This window comes from Myxocyprinus asiaticus, chromosome 10, assembly GCF_019703515.2.
Source record: "Myxocyprinus asiaticus isolate MX2 ecotype Aquarium Trade chromosome 10, UBuf_Myxa_2, whole genome shotgun sequence".
Classification (NCBI taxonomy): Eukaryota; Metazoa; Chordata; class Actinopteri; order Cypriniformes; family Catostomidae; genus Myxocyprinus; species Myxocyprinus asiaticus.
This window is the reverse complement of record NC_059353.1, coordinates 43,768,548-43,789,539: the sequence shown is the minus strand read 5'-3', so window position 1 is coordinate 43,789,539 and position 20,992 is coordinate 43,768,548. Positions and strand designations below refer to the sequence as shown.

General features: G+C 39.0%; 1 protein-coding gene across 5 annotated transcripts in view; it reads right to left on the bottom strand.

The window, feature by feature from the left end:
• LOC127447371 (nck-associated protein 1) overlaps positions 1-20,992 on the bottom strand; it is an 86,840-nt gene that overhangs the window by 38,404 nt on the left and 27,444 nt on the right. For 3 of the 5 annotated variants that reach the window (XM_051709193.1, XM_051709195.1, XM_051709198.1), the window contains 14 exons: positions 18,222-18,314; positions 17,933-17,989; positions 17,684-17,826; positions 11,991-12,081; positions 11,736-11,873; positions 10,884-10,932; positions 10,204-10,360; positions 9,974-10,030; positions 9,685-9,888; positions 9,473-9,605; positions 8,843-8,924; positions 7,974-8,032; positions 3,763-3,908; positions 2,190-2,322 (listed from right to left, as the gene is read on the bottom strand). In XM_051709193.1, coding sequence (XP_051565153.1) covers positions 2,190-2,322; positions 3,763-3,908; positions 7,974-8,032; positions 8,843-8,924; positions 9,473-9,605; positions 9,685-9,888; positions 9,974-10,030; positions 10,204-10,360; positions 10,884-10,932; positions 11,736-11,873; positions 11,991-12,081; positions 17,684-17,826; positions 17,933-17,989; positions 18,222-18,314 — 1,542 coding nt within the window. The remainder of the gene's footprint in view (positions 1-2,189; positions 2,323-3,762; positions 3,909-7,973; positions 8,033-8,842; positions 8,925-9,472; positions 9,606-9,684; positions 9,889-9,973; positions 10,031-10,203; positions 10,361-10,883; positions 10,933-11,735; positions 11,874-11,990; positions 12,082-17,683; positions 17,827-17,932; positions 17,990-18,221; positions 18,315-20,992) is intronic. The other 2 variants (XM_051709194.1, XM_051709197.1) reach the window with 1 other exon arrangement.

Genomic DNA, 20,992 nt, shown 5'->3' with positions numbered 1-20,992 from the left:
ACCAGCGTGATGATTGGCAGACAGCTAATCCTTAGGGGTTGGAAGTCAACTGATGCACCCTCATTTCGTGAGTGGTGCACTGAGTTGGGTAAAGTGGCAACTTTCGAGGAGATGACTTCCAGACGGCCATGGAACCTGTCGAGTTATGGCAGAAAATGGGGCAGTTATTTGTCTCATTTGGAGAGGTCCTAGTGTGGAGCAATGGAGGGAGACAAATTATTATTTTTTTTAATATATAATTTTTTTTCCCTATATGTTGAACTTTGTCTTTTTTTATGTACTTATGTATTTCTATTTGTGTGTCTGTTGATATGTGGGTATTTAGTTATTTTATATTTGTGTGTGGTTATAAACGGTTATAAGTTGATTCCTAATGCATAATTTTGTGGTTACATTTATTTTTGTCTGTCTTGCAATCAATAAAAAAAAGAAAAAAAAAGAAAAAAAAAAAAGAAAATTCTCTAGAATTTACTCTGAATGGTGCCAAAAACAAAACAAATCCAGTGAGCGGCAGTTCTGTGGTCGGAAATGCCTTGTTGATGAGAGAGGTCAACAGAGAATGGCCAGACTGGTTCGAACTGACTAAGTCTACGGTAACTCAGATAACCGCTCTTTACAATGGTGAGAAGAATTGCATCTCAGAATGGTGCTGTTTTGGTGGCACAAGGGGGACCTACACAATATGAGGCAGGTGGTTTTAATGTGGCTGATCGGTGTATGTTCAATATTCACAATTTTGCTGTCGATATTAAATTAAGCAACACAGAGAAAATTTAAATGCAATTTTTATTTCACCATTATGTTTCTGAAAAAGCATGTCATTAGACTAATTTTGCGATCCCAAACTGTTTTGCAGCTCACAAGGACAAGAGTATAACGACAGATACATTAATTAGTGTCTCTAATTTAAACTTCAGTTACAAAAATGGCTTTAGAGGTATTAAAGCAATATTCCGGGTTCAATACAAGTTCAGCTTAATCGACAGCATTTGTGGCACAATGTTGAACTTGATTACCACAAAAAAATACTTCCGACTCGTCCATCCTTTTCATTAAAAAAAGCAAATATCGAAGTTACAGTGAGGCACTTATAATGGATGTGAATGGGGTCAATTTTTTGAGGGTTTAAAAGGCAGAAATGTGAAGCTTATAATTTTTATAAAAGCACTAATAAAAAGATTAATTCTTCTGTTAAAACTCATGTATTTAAGCTGTAAAAGTTGTTTAAATCGACATTCTTAGTCATGTTAGGGTTTGTTGACATTACATGGTCATGGCAAAGAAGTTGTAAAATTGGTAATAACTTTACACAGAAAAAGTTAGTAAGTGGTTTTATCACACTAAATCATGTTAACAAGCATATTGTTTGTATTGTGGTTATACTTTAGAAATAGTGAGTATTTTAAATTTATGAATTGGCCACACTACTATTGTAAGTGCCTCACTGGAACAAGTCAAAATTAACTTGCGGTAATCAACATTATGCCACAAATGCTGTCGATAAGGTTAACTTGTGTTGAACCCGGAATATTCCTTTAAATTTGTTTTGGTAATTAAACGTAATAAAGGAGAATATGGCTGTTACTATGTATTTTGTATGTAGTTATATTGGTGCATATAAATAAAAAATAATTTATATTAAATTTCTCCCTTGCGTTCATTTGGTGGAAAACAGGCCTTGATTAATTTTAAATACATTTACATATTTGGTAGATGCTTTTATCCAAAGTGACTTACAGTGTACTTATTACAGGGACAATGTGCTTTAGCCCACTACGCCACCACCACTATAGATTTGTACTCTGTTTTAGTTATGTTAAACCTTTTGAATCTACTTAGCTACAATGGCTGTTTGGTTGAAAAGTTTCCTCTGATTTATTAAAAAAATAAATAAATAAAAAAAAAACCAACTTCAGAGCAAATGCATTAATGTTGATCTATGTATTGAATATAAAGGCTGAAAATATCTTGGTAGAATTTTTCGCTCTATTGTCCAGCCCTAGTACAGACTCACAGAATAAAAACATAACATAATTAAAGCCTTTTCAACTTCAAAACACTCTTCTAAATAAAGTATCATGAATACGTGAGCAAGATGACAGAAACACCGTTCTCAGATCAGGCAGAGAACCTGACATACATGCTCCTCGGTGGGCCTGCTGGACAAATTTGATGTCAGTGTGACTCACCTCTTCAGGGCAGAGCTCATGAGTGCAGCTCATAAAGTGGGTACAGAGCAGAGGGAAGGAGATGGAGTACCGCGACTGGGAAGGCAGCTCAAGACACTGTTGGAACATCTTCTCAAAGGCGCGGCTGTAAAAGCTATCAGAGGGAGAGAGGAAATGAGCAGCCTGTTAACTTCTCCGTCTGGTACAGTCATATCTAATCAGTTCAAACACCCCTGTCTGTTCTCTAACTAGCATGAAAGAGAAATATCGAAAAACAGGAGACAAAACAGACAGTTGCTATGGCGTTCTGAGAACAGATATGGCTTCGGCCAATTGTGCAGCTTTTTCCAAGGGTTGCCTATTCTGCAGTGGTGTTGCGCCGCTGCTAAATCTACAGTGTCAAGGCAAAAGAACTCTTATTATAACCAAGTTGTGAGCTTGAAGTCAGAGTTCAAGTTAGTTAAAAATAAGTTAAGGTGGCATTTCTTTGTATTGCGCTGTCTTCGCTGACTGCATGCAAAAACAAACCGCATGATCGCTTTACGGGGTTCTGTGACTTCTCCACTTGCTTGTGATTACTCAATAAGGACTCTTGAGTATAATTTTGATTTAGACCGATTTAAGAATTAAACATTCAGAATGATGTGATTGGGTTTTCAAACTATTTATTGAAAAGAACCACTATGGCTTGTGAGCAGATGTTACTATACACCGATCAGCCATAACAGTAAAACCACCTGCCTAATATTGTGTAGTTCCCCCTCGTGCCGCCAAAACAGTGGCAGCCCGCATCTCAGAATAGCACTCTGACATGCTATTCTTCTCACCACGATTGTACAGAGTGGTTATCAGAGTTGTTTTTTGTTTTTGGCACCATTCGGAGTAAATTATAGAGACTGTTGTGTGTGAAAATCCCAGGAGATCAGCAGTTACAGAAATACTCAAACCAGCCCATCTGGCACCAACAATCATGCCACGGTCCAAATAACTGAAATCACATTTTTCCCCATTCTGATGGTTGATGTGAACATTAACTGAAGCTCCTGACCCATTTGTGCATGATTTTATGCACTCCACTGCTGCCACACGATTGGCTGATTAGATAATCGCATGGATAATTGTTGGTGCCAGACGGGCAATCTCCCAAGTTATTGGTTTGAATCATTCTAAGGAATCATTCTCTGAATCTGTCAGAGTGGTTATGGCATTAATATTTGACTCACTTACTGAACAGCAGGTCATCATAACTTTTTTTTCATTACCAATTTGAAATGAACCAGGAACTGTTTTTAAGTGTCTATGAACCACATTATGAAATGTCGTTTGTCAGACTAATTAATCGGTATAATTACTGACTGGTTGTTCATATGCAGTTAACCTTGTTAAAGTAAAAAAAATAATAATAAATAAATAAATAAATTCCACATGTTATTTAAATAATAATAATAATTAAAAAAACATCAAAACATATCACAAAACAGTATTGTTTTGTTTAGTATGTAGTTAATACCAATTAATTAAGACCAATTGTATGGGGAGTGGGGGGTTCCTACAAAAACAGAGTTTTGTAGGAAACACTGGTGTAAAGTTTTACCAGAAAATTGACAGATCTGAAGTCTCCACAAGCATCTCCACCAGAGAGTCCACCATCTTAGTGTGGAAGATGATGGTGTTCATCATCTTGCCCAGCTCCCTGTGATCTGCCAGTCCGAGCGAGGCCTTAGACACGCTGGTGTAAGCCTGAACAAGAAGATAGACATCAATATTAGTCTAATGACCCATATGAAAGCTAGCCATTCACTGGCTGATTTCCCCCAAAAGTAAAAATACTGTGGTGCTATCAAAACATTGCTTGGTTTCTTTGAGGTGACAACTCTGAACCAATTCCGTGAGTTTAGGGCGGGACTATCTGTTTGTATGACCAATGACAGATGGGGGGAGTTTTTGGGAATACTTTTTGGTGATGCTAGTGGCACAGAAATTACACAATTCAACTTTAATTATCCTGACAACTTTTAGCAATCTTTCCTCAAAGGCTGAGCTTGGTGGTCTTGATTTCCATGACTGAACCCTCAAGCAAATGAAGAGTAACGAACCAGATTGGAAACTGGACCAACGGCAGAGTCTGAACTCAGTGCGGTTTGATGTTTTACCATATCGTTAACTTCTGAGGCGGCTTTCTGGGAAATATTTTTCTTAACTCGATACTGTTGAACCAGACAAATGTCCAACCAACACAATTTCCTCCCTAGCATACATGATCAAATGAAGACAGTATGCAAAACAGATTGTCTTTGGTCTTTAAGTCCAAAACAATTTTTTTTTAGGGAAACCAGAGAAACAGCTGTGCTAGCCAGTGTGAAGAAGTTGATGTTCCTTCAATACACAAGAGTGAGAAAATACAACCAAAACATGGATTCCACACGCCCTGCATTGGCTTTCATTATCTCAAACTCAGCCAATTCAAAGAGCATGGCATGCCAGGATGATGCCACAGGACATTCAGCAGGTGATAAACTTACAAAGCTTGTGGTTATGGAGTCTGCGTATACCAATAAACATCGTATAGCATAGAAGTCCACTGCAGAGTAGGAAAAGTATTGAAAAACAGGGCTTATTTATAGATCTACATTTACAGACTGCTGCTGGTAGTTTAATTTGCCATAGCGATAAATAGGACCGCACCTTTGGAAACACTGAGGCCAAAAGCAGAGGAACAGACATGAACTGAGTGAACCGTTAGCTATTATATACTGGCAAGTGCAATCTCAACAACTGGTCCATTAAACAAGAAGAAAGCATGCTGAACTGATGGAGAAGAGGGCATCCCTGCTCAAAAAGTAGAGTATGGGCAGCTCTTGAGAGCAATGTGCTGCTATCAAACGTGAAACAGAACTGATTCCAATGCCAAAAGAGGACATTTTTGGCACTTTATTATTTGACTTGGTTTCTTGCATCAAAATGAGTTCAAATTTTGTTTGTCATCACCATTTTCTACCCCGTTTTAGACCCTTTTTTGGTACTGTACCTTTAAAACTTCTATATGCAATTGACCAAACAATTGGCTAACTTCTTCACATGTGAATTACACACAGTTGCTGGCACTGATTTTAGCACTGTGATGGTAGAAATGTGTCAACCAGTAGAGATTCTGTTATAATGTTTATATAGCAGTAGATTTATTTGCAAAGCTATCTGGGCAGGACTGCTTTACCATAATTTACACATAACAGCGATGAAGAAACAAACATACAGAACAGGACATGTCCAAAACATGTAATGGAAAGTGGAGTTTTTTTTTTTTTTTTTTACATTAGGTTGAATGTAAATAAAGTAGGGCTGGGAAAATTAAGCCGTTAATTTCTGCAATTAACAATTGACTAATTTACACATTTAATGCAGTATCGGGTTTTTTTTTTTTTTTTTTTAAATCCACTAATGTTTTTCTCCACTGTCTGTGGCTAAAATTGGCATATATAAATTTCCAGGCGGTACACACTCGACTCGAATGCACATCCACACAAACTGATTGTGCGGAGCTGTGCACGCTTATTCATTACACGCGACGCATTTCCCGGGCATAATAAATGCGGATTTACTGTACGAGGAATGGAGACTTCACCCACAAGTGGTGAGCCAGGTGTGGGAGAGATACAGGCAAGCTGCCATTTGTCTTCATATCACCTGAAAAGGCTCTCTCACTGTCATTTATACCAGTCAATGTCAAAAGTGAAACACGCAAGAGACACCCCAAAAAATAAAAAGTCTCCTAAAAATAGGCTTCATTTTCTATATGCAAAATACAGTTTCCCCCTTTTATATTTTCAGGTAAAATGGGACCTGGACATGTTTTCATTAGATTCACCCACAATCACAGACTGTACCACCCACCCACAGTTGCTCTATGGCTAACTGTTTAAATCCTTGAATTTGCTTTATCCTGGCAAACTGAGAGCAGTCTTAACATAAGGTCACACAGTGAATAAACGCTGGCGTTATCAGGGCTATTTTGTTTTTGTAGCTATGTGGAATAGAGGACTCTCACTGCAAAAAGAGCAATGGAGACTGAGAAAAGTTCACCCGAAAATGAACATTTTGTCATAATTTACTCACCCTCATGTCATTCCAAACCTATATGACTTTTTCTTATGAGGAACACAAAAGGAGATATTTAAATGAGTATCATGGTCTGTCAATAGTGACTAACTTTAAAGCTTAAAAAATGTATCGTAGAAGTAGTCCATGCGTCTCGTGCATCATATTTCAAGTCTTCAGAAGACTTAAAGACTCTAAATGTAAGTAATTTTTCAGTGAAAATCTTGTCATCCATTGCATATGCACATTCCAATTTAAATTAGCTTCTCTCAAGTTAAAATCTTGATGTCTGTTCCACATTCATGAGCGCTTTGAGAGAAGCTCGTTCACAGTGCAACAGCCTTCCTGATTTTCAATGAAATTTAAGTGACTTTTTTAAGTGAAAATTTCAGGATGTTTCTCACTAAAACTGTAAAATTGTATGCCTTCAGAAGACTTAGAATTTGTTGCATGAGTTGCATGGACTACTTTTATGACATTTTTGGGTCCTTTATTATATTGTCCATGGCCACTGTATTTAAGAGACAGCCTGTGATATTCATAAAAAAAATATGTTCTGCATAAGAAAGACATATTGAGTATGGAAAGTCATAATGGTGAGTAAATTATAAAAGAAACTTTATTTTTGGGTGAACTATTCCTTTAAGGATGAGGTCATTGACTTCTCTGCTCTGGGACTGGGCTAGTCAACACACAGGAAACCCATGCTGGACCATCCCTGACTGGACTCGACTGTTGGGCTTTTGGGGTCAGCACACACTCACACAGAATCTCAAAAACACATGAACACCCTTGTCTCTCCATCTCTGCTTCTATTCCCACCCACACAGTTACTTGATGTACAAAAAAAACATTCCATATTCCACAGGGATGAAGTCTGATTTATTTGAGCAGGGATAAAAGGCACGAGTTTCTCTTGAATAATCAGAGCTTCAAAAGAACAGCATGCAATGTGGTTCATTTTTTAATAATTTCCAAAAGATGGACATGTTCCAAATCTTACGAATCAAGTCATTTTCCATAGAGCATGCAAAAATGATGCTTTTCATTGAATAACAAAATGAACTGGTAACACTTTACAATAAGGATCCATTTGTTAACATTAGTTAACATGAACTAACAATGAACAATACTTTTACAGCATTTAGTAATCTTGGTTCATGTTAAATTCAACATACAGCAATACATTTTTAAAATTAAAAGTTGTATTTGTTAACATTAGTTAATGCACTTTGAACTAACATGAAGAAACACTGAACAATAATATTTTTATTAACTAACATTAACAAAGATTAATAAATGCTGTAAAAAATATATTGTTCATTGTTAGTTCATGATACCTAATGCATTATCTAATTTTAATTAATGGAGCCTTATTGTAAAGTGTCATTTCTGTTAAACAACCATTTGTTAGTGTGAAGCTTAGCATCCAATTTTCATTTCTTTCTTTTTATGTTTTATTTGCTTTATGCCAAGGATGTAAACCCATATTCAGGATTGAGGGGGACCAAATTGAAAAACCCATATTGACTGGCCACTAATCTGAATATGGGGTGAGTCGCTCAATGTCTACAGTAGTTACAGTCCTGCGTCTACTAATTAGTAAGATGGACGCAGAGATAAGAGCTGTTAATTATGTCTGATTAGGATCAGAGGAAGCAAACACCATGTATTGACTAAGCCCCATTCAGACGGCTGGGTTCATCTTACCTGCAGTCTAAACCAGTCCAATCTCATGCCTCTGAAATCAAACACCTCACCATCTTCCACTGCAAAACAAACACATAGTTATTATGTGACAGGGTACAAACAACAGGAAAGAGACTAAATGCAATGGTATATAACAAAATAAAGTAAAGCAATAAGTAAAACAGGTCCAATGACACGTTACAAGGACACTTTTCAAATATTAAGAAATATATGTGTATAACTTTTTCTTCTGCTGAACACAAACATTCTTAGAAGAATATCTCAGCTCTGTAGGACCATACAATGCAAATGAATGGAGGACAGAAATTTGAAGGTCAAAAAAGCACATTAAGGTAGCATAAAAATCCATGTCTTCTGAAGGGATATGATAGGAATGGGTGAGAAAAAGATCAATATTTATGTACTTTTTTGCTATAAATTATCCTCCATGCCCAGTAGTTGGCAAGATGCAAAAAGAATGCAAATCGCCAAATACAAAAGAAGAATATGAAAGTGAAAGTGGAGATTTATAGTAAAAAAGGACTTAAATATTTATCTGTTTCTCACCCACACCAATCGTATTGCTTCTGAAGATATGGAATGAACCACTGGAGTCATATGGATTCCTTTTAAGCTGCCTATATATGCTTTTTGAACCTTCAAAGTTCTGGCCACAATTCACTTGCATTGTATGTACCTATAGAGCTGAGGTATTCTTCTAAAAATTAATAGTTTGTGTTCAACAGAAGAAAGAAAGTCATACACATCTGGGACGGCATGATGGTGAGTAAATAAAAATAATTTTCATTTTTGGGTGAACTATCCCTTTAAGGCACACCTGAAGATGATTAAAGTGTCAAGTCCTTTAAAACAGAGAATAGGTTCACTACCTTGTTTAACACTGAGAGAGGTCATAGTGTTTACGAAGGACGACATAATAATGGACTCGTCCTCTGGGCAGACAGACAGGTTCTACAAAAGAGAAAGACATGATTATTTTACCATTCATGTGCAACAATGTGGTCCATCATACCATGACGCACATGCCTCCCTCCCAACAGGAGTCTTGGTCTCAGATCTGAATAATAATACTAGTTCTCCATCTAGTGGTCAAGTTCATTCATGTCACCTCCTGTTCTTCTAAACGCCCTCTGCGAGATACTGCCAATGATTCATAATGTGACTAATGCTCATGTCAGATCCACCCAACTGCACATTATTGTCAGAATAACACCAAATGACACATTCAAATCTGACTATGTATCATGAGAGCACTACAAATAATAAATGCTCTTCAAAAGAATGCTCTTCTGGGTTTTTTTTTTTGTTTGTGGTGCAGCTGGTGTCAGTGGAAGTTCCTCACTCCTTTTGACCAATGAATTTCCATGATTTTATCAAGCATGAAAATTACAATTTTAAGATTCCCTGATATCTGATTTCCATAACTGTAGGAAAGCTGTGGTGTAAGCTTGTTGTGGTGGTAGGAAGGTTATCTCGAGCTTCAGTATGGACAGTCTCACCTGCACTAGCTCATTGAGAACCACAGCATCAAAGCCGGACAGGTACTGCACATAGTACCTCTGCATAACAGGGCCGTACTTCCTCACATGTGCCCTCAACTCCTCCATGTAGAAGATGAGTTCTGCAATGTGCCTAAGCAAACAATCATGAATTGAAAAGCACATTAAGGAACAAAATTTGGTACAAGAAGCTTTCAAGAAACAATATTTACTTGTCAATGAAGTCATCTGTGCTTTTCTTCTGGATGTTGTCAGCGTGTCTGAGCAGCCAGATGATCTCATCGCGGGCGAAAGAGAGAGCCATAAACACAAACAGAGCCTTGGGACCCAGTAAGCCAGGCTGATCAGCCAGCACTGTGGCAAGCTCTTTTAGGGCAGATCGCAAGAACTTGCGCCGTTCTCGGTGCATGGAGCCCCTGGACGAATTGATAAAAAATATGAACCATTATAGGGAGTATCAAATGCTTAAGTTTATGCTGAGAAATACAAAGAGACACTTACGCATGTGACAGAGCAGATTCTTTGCATTCACGGATGTCGTTGACACGTTTGTTGTAACTATAATGTAAGATCACAATAAAAACAAAAGTGTAATATACACAGCAAAATTATATGATACTGTATATAAAATGTGAAACGTGTGACCCAGATTATGATAATTAATATGTAATATTTACAAAAAACATTGTGATATTACTGTAAGAATTTTTGTGCGAGAATAAATCGCTGACCCGCGAATGTTTACAAAGAGGTCCTCAGCAGCTTTGTGGATGTGGAAGACCTCGTCTCTGAACAGACAGAGACAGGAACTGCTCTGAAGGGCCAACTTCCACAGACTGAGGGCAGCGGGGTCACTGTTCAGAGCCGCATGACACAAGATGAACCCGACTACAACATAACAGAGAAAGGAGAGAGACACGGTTACATACCCCTAAAACCTGTCTTGCCACTGATCTGTATTGTACACACAGAATCTGCGCATGTGGAACTCTGCAGAAAGTGTGGCAGATTTCCACAGAACTGAAACACCCCAGCATTTACAAAACATCTAGTTTATTTATTATATTCATTGGCTAATTCAGCTACCAATAAGAGTGTAGCTCCCTCAGCTTTATTTAAAAGTGTATGTAAATACATTCTGCATATTTTCCCTTAAAATTAGCAGAGAAAATAAAGAAGTTTATCATCAGATTCAATCTGCGTCTGATAATCCTAAACCACATTTGATAAATTTTACTATTATATTAAAAGAACAGCAATGGTTTTTCAGCTTGGTCCAAACAAATGTAAATAATTATGATGAAAGATTAAGAAAAGAAACATTTTTAAATAATGTGCACTCGTGAATCAGGGACAGTAAGAAAGTAAATAGGGTCAATTTTGATTTCACGTCATCTTTAATAACACTTACAGACGATCCATTTCTCCATGGTATCCAGAGACAGGTATTCACAGGGCATCTGAAACACATTGATCATCAGGTTACATTTGATCAAACACACGTTCACATGCAAATGCAACAGATATTTTTTTTTAAACAAAAAAATTGGGCTTGATTCTAAGTGGTTGTTAAAACAAAAAGAAAAAAAAAAAACGTTGTTAAAATTGACCGACCATTGAAAATGAATGGGAAAGCAATTTTTTTTTTTTTTTTTTATCTGTCAAATACAAATCAATACATCAGCCACAATGCAGAAAAAAAACAGACAGAAATTACAGGGTGAGACTCTAAAACATCCTCAGTGCAGAACATACAGTCCCACTCTCTCTCACACACACACACACACACACACACACACACACACACTTACACAAACACAAGAATGAACTGGTGAGACTTTAACACAACACTTTTTTTTTTTTTACATTTGACAAATAAAACCAATAAATCCACAACAATGCTAAACATACAGACTCAGAAATGAAGGGTTGAGATGAGAACACACACACACACATACACACATACACACACAGAACCATGGCATCGATAAGTGGAGCTCTACAGCCATCTTTTGGTCATTGTTGGCATTACAAGGCAAAAAAAAAAGAAAAGGGTTACACATCTAAACCTTCCGGTCAAAAATGACCATGAATACCAAAGGAAGGTGCCATTTTCGAATACCATAGGAGGGTTAATTGAGATATGGCTACATGCCATTGTTTAAATTTAACATGTAGGCAGTAAGCAGTGTACAGAAAGACAGTTCAATAGATTTTAGAACATCGTTTACAAAAATAGTAAAGGACTGTAGTGAAGCCTGACCGTGTCAGACTGAGCTGGGTTGAGCATTGTACTGGGAGCGCTAATCAAACTGAGCAGCTGAGCGTTCCTCCACTGATCAGCAGACAGATTCCGGCGGGGGTACACCATCTGCAGAGAGACCAGTGCATCTGACAGCGACTGTCAAACATATACAAGGAGAGAGAGAAGAAAACAAGGGGCAGAGATCTCAGATTAAACCATGTCGCCACATGAGTAATAGGATTTTTCTTTCTTATTGCATCATGCAGATTTTACTTTTCCATGAGGGACAAACTCCTCCATCATCTTTTTCAGTGGGTTCTCATAATCCACGATCATCTGTCCAAGCCTGGGGTATTCTCGATCACTGGGCACAAAAACAACAAAGAAATCTTCACATTAGCACTATTTTCAGAATCTGAATGAACTTTATTGCCAAGTATGCTTACACATACAAGGAATTTGTCTTGGTGACAGAAGCTTCCAGTGCACAAACAATACAACAGCAATACAGAGGTAATACAAAATAGAATAAAAATAATATAAATAGCAAATAGAAAATATAAGACTATATAGAAATACACAATAAGGGGGGCCTGGGTAGCTCAGCAAGTAAAGACGCTGACTACCACCCCTGGAGTCGCGAGTTTATTTATATATATATATATATATATACACACATATATACACACACATATACATATATACACACACACACACACACAGTACTGTGCAAAAGTCTTAGGCACATAAGATGTTTCACAAAAGCATTTGTCTTAAGATGGTTATTTATATCTTCAGCTTTAGTGTGTCAATAGGAAATATAAATGTTAGACTCCCAAACATTACTTTTGCAAATAGAAAAGATTAGAATAGAAGAACAGGTAGCCCTGCAACAGATGGCATGGCCCCCACAAAGCCCCCACTGAAAATCGTGTCTGTATGAGATTACATATAGAGACAGAAGCAATTGAGACAGCCTAAATAGATAGAAGAACTGTGGCGATTTCTCCAAGAAGCTTGGAACATCCTATCTGCCAACAACCAAGAAAAACTGTGTTCAGGTGTACCTAGGAGAATTGGTGCTGTTTTAAAGGCAAATGTGGTCACATCAAATATTGATTTAGCTTTTTTATGTTTACTGGACTTTGTATGACATTAAGTGACAAATGAAAACTATTTATTTCATTATTTTTGAAGACATCCTCACTATGCAACATTTTTCACAAGTGCCTAAAACTTTTGCACAGTACTGTATGTGTGTGTATATATATATATATATATATGTATGTATGTATGTATGTATGTATGTATGTATGTACAAATACAAATCTGTTATATACAGATAGTGCAAGGGAATGTAATGGCAGAAGAGGTAGGATATGTTGGATAAATATAAATACACTAAGCTGTGTATTGCACATAATTACTGCTCAATGGGGCAGTTTTAACTGTTCATGAGATGGATAGCCTGAGGGAAAAAAAACTGTTCTTGTGCCTGACGGTTCTGGTGCTCAGTGCTCTGTAGCACCGGCCAGAAGGCAACAGTTCAAAAAGGTAGTGGGCTAGGTAAGGGGGGTCCAGAGTGATTTTTCCAGCCCTTTTCCTCACTCTGGAAGTGTACAGTTCTTGAAGGGTGGGCAGGGGGCAACCAAAGTCCGCTCAGCAGTCTGAACTGTCCTTTGTAGTCTTCTGATGTCCGATTTCATAGCTGAACCAAACCAGACAGTTACTGAAGTACAGAGGACAGACTCAATGAATGCTGAGTAGAACTGTATCAGCAGCTCCTGTGGCAGGTTGAGCTTCCTCAACTGGCAATTTGAGTCTCCCACTTCAGGCCCTGTGAGATGGTAGAGCCCAGGAACCTGAAAAACTCCACTGCTGCCACAGTGCTGTTCAGAATGGTGAGCGGGGTCAGTGTTGGGGTGTTCCTCCTAAAATCCACTATCATCTTTGTTTTGAGCATGTTCAGCTCCAGGTTGTTTTGACTGCACCAGAGAGCCAGCTGTTAAACCTCCCTTTTGTATGCAGACTCATCATCATCCTGGATGAGGTCAATGACAGTAGTGTCTTCTGCAAACTTCAGGAGCTTGACAGAGGGGTCCTTGGCAGTGCAGTCATTTGTGTACAAGGAGAAGAGTAGTGGGTAGAGCACACATCTTTGGGGGGCACCAGTGCTGATCGTACAGGTGCTGGAAGTGAATTTCCCCAGTCTCACTAACTGCTGCCTATCTGTCAGAAAGCTGGTGATCCACTGACAGATAGAGGTGGGAACAGAGAGCTGGGTTAATTTAGTCCGGAGAATAGCTGGGATGATGGTGTTGAAAGCCGAACTGAAATCCACAAAAAGGATCCTTGCATATGTCCCTGGTCTGTCCAGATTTAGAAGGATATGATGCAATCCCATGTTGACTGCATCATCCACAGACCTGTTTGCTCGATAAGCAAACTGAAGGGCATCCAGAAAGGGTCCAGTGATGTCCTTCAGGTGGGCCAACACCAGTCTCTCAAATGACTTCATGACCACAGATGTCAGAGCGACGGGTCTGTCTTTGGGACAGGGATTATGGTGGAGCATTTGAGGCAGCAGGGAACTTCACACTGCTTCAGTGATCTGTTGAAGATCTGTGTGAAGATGGGGGCCAGCTGGTCAGCACAGGATTTTAGACAAGTGGGTGAAACACGGTCTGGGGCCCTGTGCTTTCCTTGTCTTTTGTTTCTGGAAGTCCCGGCACACATCCTCTTCACAGATCTTAAGTGCAGGTTGAGTAACAGGAGGGTGGTTGCAGGAGGTGTTGGTGTTTGTGTGATGTGAAAGTCAGAGCGGGTGTGGGGTGTGAGACTTGGCTTTTCAAATCTACAGTAAACCACATTCAGGTTGCCACCCAGTTGTTGATTCCCCACAGTGTTGGGGGATGGTGTCTTGTAGTTAGTAATATCTTTCAGACCTCTCCACACTGATGCACGGTTATTAGTTGAAAACTTGTTTTTCAGCTTCTCAGAGTAGCTTCTTTTAGCCACTGTAATCTATTTTGTCAGTGCGTTTCTGGCCTGATTGTACAAAATTTTATCCCCACTTCTGTAAGCATCCACTTTGGCCGGACGAAGCTGCAAACCATGGTTTGCCATTGCTGAACGTTAAATAAGTCCTAGTAGGAATGCACATATCCTCACAAAAACTGATATTTGATGTCACAGTATCTGTGAGCTCGTCCAGATTGATGTCTGCAGCTTCAAAAAGACTCCAATCAGTGCAGTCAAAACAGGCTTGTAGTGGGGGCCTGGGTAGCTCAGCGAGTACTGACGCTGACTACCACACCTGCAGTCGCGAGTTCAAATCCAGGGTTTGCTGAGTGACTCCAGCCTGGTCTCCTAAGCTACCAAATTGGCCTGGTTGCTAGGGAAGGTAGAGTCAGATGGGGTAACCTCCTCGTGGTCGCTATAATGTGTGGTTCTCGCTCTCGGTGGGGCGCGTGGTGAGTTGTGTGTGGATGTCGCAGTGAATAGCGTGGGCCTCCAGCCACGGAGGCAACCGAGATTCGTCCTCTGCCATACGGATTGAGGCGAGTCACTACGCCACCACAAGGACTTGGAGCACATTGGAAGTTCCAAATTGGGGAGAAAAGGGGAGGGGGGAAATAAGCAGGCTTGTGGTTCCAGCTCTGGTTCATTGGTTCATCTTTTTACAGTCTTTCCTACAGGTTTACCCAATTTAAGTTTCTGCCTGTAGGTCGGAGGATGATGAACCAGACAGTGATCAGAAAGTCTCAAAGCTGCTCTTGGGACAGAGCAAAATGTATCCTTTAATGTTGTGTAGCAGTGATCCAATAGATTTCTGTCTCTGATGGGGCAAGTAATGTGCTGTCTGTATTTTGGCAGTTCACAGGTGAGGTTGGCTTTGTTAAAATTGCAGAGAATATTAATAAGTGAGTCCGGGTATTGTTGTTTCGTGTCTGTGATCTGATCAGCCAGCTGTTGCAGCACTGCACTCACACACGCTTGTGGAGGAATATAAATTTGGAAAACTCCCGTGCCCAGTAGAAAGGCTTACAGTTGATAAAGAGCGCTTCCAAATTAGGACAGCACATCTTCTTTAACGTTGTTACATCTTTACACCAACTTTCACTGATGTAAAAGCATGTTCCACTGCCTCTCGTTTTCCCCGTTAACTCCGCAATGTGATACGCTCTTAAAAGCTGAAAGCCCGGCAGATGTAACACGCTGTCCGGAATGGCTTCACTCAGTCAAGTTTCTGTGAAGCACAAGGGAGCAGAGTTTGAAAAGTCCTTGTTTGTATGGGTGAGGAGATGTAGTTCATCCGTTTTGTTAGGAAGAGAGCAGAGATTCGCTAGATATATACTCGGCAGTGCTGTTTGAAAGCCGCGCTGACAGAACTTGACCAGCACGCCAGCTCACTTCCCTCGCTTGCGTCTCATAGCACGCTTGAACAAAACAGCTGCGCCTCTGACTCAAACGTCCAGCAAAATGTCAGAATAGTCAAAAACCGTGAAAAGATTGTCTGGTATGTCCTGCCGAATGTTCAGCAGTTCGTCCCTGGTAAAACTGATTGGAAAAAATTACTAAACACAGGACAAACAAACAAAAAACAATAAAATAATTGGAGAGCTCCATACCGAGGCTGCCATCCGCTGTGCCATCTTGCATATTATTGACCACATACACACTGCTTGTTCATTTATTTACGGAAGTGAAAACTAAATTCACTCCCGAAAAAATTCAGGTAGCAACTGCATTCCAAAGGCCTTATTCAGAATAGTGCCATATTTATTTTTGACGGGAATGAAAACGAGGCTGTGAGGGATACACTTGTAGCACTTTTCCACCATGGAGCTGAATGGTTCCAAGCACGGTAAGTAACAGTTCCAGTAGCATTTCCACTTTAGCACTGTTCGTTATGGTTCAATTACAAATCGTTCCCAGCCCGGATTTCTCAGCAGAGATAGCCAAGCGCACTCAGGACAGAAAACCATTCTGGTGGAATGGCTATAGTGACGTGGTGCCTCGTGATTGGACACTTGAACAGTAGGGCTGGGCAATATGGTTACAAAAATAATATCTCAATATTTTTTAGCCTATTGATGATATTCAACATACACCGATCAGTCACAACATTAAAACCACCTGCCTAATATTGTGTAGGTCCCCCTTGTGCCGCCAAAACAGCACCAACCCGCATCTCAGAATAGCATTCTGAGAGGTTATTCTTCTTACCGCAATTGTACAGAGTGGTTATCTGAGTTACTGTAGACTTTGTCAGTTCGAACCAGTCTGGCCATTCTCTGTTGACCTCTCTCATCATCAAGGCATTTCCATCCGCATAACTGCCCCACTGGATGTTTTTTGTTTTTGGCACCATTCGGAGTACATTTTTGAGGTTTTACTCAAACCAGCACATCTGGCACCAACAATCATGCCATGGTCCAAATCACTGAGATAAAATTTTTTCCCATTCTGATGGTTGATGTGAACATTAGCTCCTGACCCATATCTGCATGATTTTATGCACTGCAGCCATACGATCGGCTGATTAGATAATCGCATGGATGATTGTAACCAGATGTAATCATCTCCTCCTTTTATACTGTGCCGCGTTTGTAGATTTGTATAATAATTTTAATGCTTGAATCTGATACGGTACAGAATGCCATGGTTGCACAACAAGAACCATTCAGCCCGGTGGTGGAAAAGCACATATACAGTTTCTTCAATGGGTTGTACTGTTGTTTTAATTTATATTAAGGATTCAGCTGATGAAACACTGGGAAAAAAAAAAAAAAAAAAAAAAAATCTCTCCAAAAAATTTTAGAAGACAAATAAATTCCAGAAAACAAGAGTTGTGAAAATAAGACATATACAGCTTATAGTGTAGTTTATACAAACAGTAATTTAGGGGATTTACTCCCTCATTTAAATGCAGATGTCCAGATAAGATGCTGCAGTTTTATTACCTTGAACCGTGTGTCATTTCATGTGCATAGTTATAAAGGCCAATTATCGCTTTGCGCTCCTCGATTCGAGAAAGCAACATCATCAGAGTAGTGTACGTCACCACCAAGTCCAGGTAGTTCTTTGTGAGGTCAAAATTTACAGTCTGCATCATGAAAAAACAAAAACATTTTGTTATACATTTGCCATGTCATTAGAAAGAAATCACCAATTCAAGAAAATGATCTAATAATTAAATAAATTCAACTCACAATGTCAAAGAAAACTTGGCAAACATCAATAGTGTTCAGCAATTCACTAACGTGGTCCTGTAAACAAAACAAAACAAGTGTATAAATATCCATTTTAAAAGTGGTCATTCAGCAAAAATCCTTAATTAAAATAATACAAACACATGGCTTAATTCACAAAAAACAAGCAGAACGAATGTGTAAAATGTATGTAAAACCATTCAATGTGATGACTCACATAATGCATTTACAAACTTTGTTCTGCTTTTGTTTAATGAATGAGGTCCACAGAGTGGGGCTATATCCATACCTTAAATTCCATAACATCCACGAAGGTGAAGTAATATAGTGCTAAATTCTTCAGTATTTCTGACTTTTCTTTTTGTAGTTGTGCAAGCTGTTGCTGTAATGCAAAATAAGGACATCAATTAAACACTGTCACATTAAACTAGTTCACATAATAGTAATGTTAGAAATAGAAACTTATCAGCAGGGTTCACTTCAACATGATTTATGCCTGATAAAGTCTTCTAAATATATGCTATTTGGCTATAGTTTCTTCAGTATAACTGTATTGTACTTTTATATTAATTCAAATAACCTCAGTAACAGGCATGTAAATGAGTTTAGAATTAAGTTTATGCTCTTTAATTGGTGAACACAGCCTTTACTGTAACTATTAAAACATTAAACTGTCAAATTCAGATAAAACAAATAAGGGCTCAGCAATAAGGATTGTCCAGAGCTAGTGTAAAGCCACATCCACACTAATCTGTTTTTCTTTTTAGTTTCCGAATGTCATCGTTTTACCCAAGCATTCGGTAATGGAGAGCATTTTAGAAAAGCTCCATTTCGGTAGAGGAAAATGTGGCCTAAGTGTATTTCTGGCCATTTGACATCAGAAATGTCATTTGCCCCATAAAGCAAGTTCAGTGTTTTCACTACAGCTTATGATTGTTGATCATATTCATGTATTTTTAAGCCTTGCCAACTAAAACATTTTAAGAATGATTTTTTTTTTTTTTTTAAACAATTTGCTTTATGAACTGAACACAAAGTAATTTGAACAGGTAGGGTCAAAACCGTAGAGGCAACAATGCAGTCAAACAAACCCAAAACAGTAAGCAAGGTGAGTAATCCAGAGAGCCAAACTAACCGGAGAGACTAGAAGATACAGCGCTCAGAATTGCAATACAGAGATTAACAAGACTTCGCAAGGAGCACCGAGCATGTTTACTGAATATATACAGTATACAGCACAAATGAGGCACAGGTGCAGCACATAATGAGTCCATTTCAGAATTCAGGTGATGGAGGCCTCTGCTGGTGAGTGGTGGAATTGTTAGGGGAAGGTGTTGTCTGAGTGGGCATGACAATAACTTAAGCCCTATTCGGATAAGTTTTCTAAACGACGTTTGATTTACAATTATTATCATCACCCGACAGAGGTGGGAGCAGGGGTGGGGCCAGAAGGGTGGCAGCTGCCACTCTAAAAATTAGCTTTGCCACCCCACAGTGCGCAACGGCTTAACCCGACTGTGTCACGCATGGTCCATAACAACGTTCCGCCCGTGTCTGGGTGGAGGACACAGCGTTCCGCCTCGGTAGACAGCCCCCACCTTCAACTTGGGAATTAACATTACTTGCGTTTGAACATCATATTTACGTGCAAATTGGCGTAATTTTTTTTAGACATTTCCGTTGAAGCAAAGAATTGTGGGTTGTAAGTGCCCACGAAGGATACTCCTCATGACCGTGAAAGAAGGTCGCATTTGAAGGCTGCATTCTAAGTGTCTTACTCGCTTTTCTGAAACGAGACAGCCTTGATGACGTATGCGGCCAACAAATGCGACCTCCGGAAGACACAGCTTTCCAAACGAGACACAGCCTGTATTTCTCAGTGGACCCTTGAGTTAGCCGAAAAACAGTAGGTAATTTGCTCTGGAATTTTTACAGAGGTTGTGTGAGCAAAACACAGACTTGTCAGATTCGGACAGGATTAAAAATCACAAAGCACGTCTGTGAAACACAAATTTCTCTAACCTCCTCAGGGAAAACAAGTCCGAATGCTTTAGAAGACAATTTGTTGGAATTGCGAGAATGACTTATGATTTTTTTTTAATGACATTTAAGTAAAAATCTGAACCACTGCACATTAAATCCTTATTGTTGAGTCCTGACAGAGAGACTCTCAGACTTTCTTTTTGACAGCCGAACTAGTGAATGAACCCTGCATCAAGTCCTGACACCAAATGACCCCTTTGGCTGCCTTTGCGGTATTTGCGACTCTAGAGCAAAAATGCATTACCACCGCACCTAGGAAGGTACTCTGTGAAAACATAAATATAGCATAACTGTTTTGGCCACATTTCAGACATCCAAATCTATGTTTGGGTAAGACTGCAAGCTACTTCAATTAATTCAATTACAGTATGTTTTTAAAACAGCATGGTTTCTCTAAAGTGAACGATAGTGCAAAAATGCTCTAGAATCAAGTTAGTGACGGAATCCTTTTATCAGGATTTCCAGAAAACCAGGTTAGAGCTAACAGTTAATGATGCATTGCAGATACCCCATAAAGCCCAATATCAGAGACTCTTTTAACCAAAAGACACAAATACCATCAAACCACACCCCCATCCCCACCCTGCAAACTTTTACTGTAGATAATATATTCACTTCCAACAGAGTGATGTAATTTCACTAGACCAAGAGGTTAATTGTAAAGCACATCTGATATGTACGTAAATATTTCGAAGTAGAGATGATGTCAAGAAGTAAAACAGCAGAGAGGGAGATAAAACTGTGATACAGTATATACACTACCGGTCAAAAGTTTTGAAACACTCATTCTTTATTATAATTTTTTTCTTCACATTTTAGAATACTAGTAAAGTAATCAAAACTATGGAATAACATAAATGGAACTATGGGAATTATGTTGTGACTAAACAAAATCCAAAATAAATCAAAACTGTGTTATATTTTAGCATCTTCAGAGTAGTCACCCTTTGCCTAGAATTTGCAGACATGTACTCCTGACGTTTTCTCAACCATCTTCTTGAGGTATCACCCTGGGAT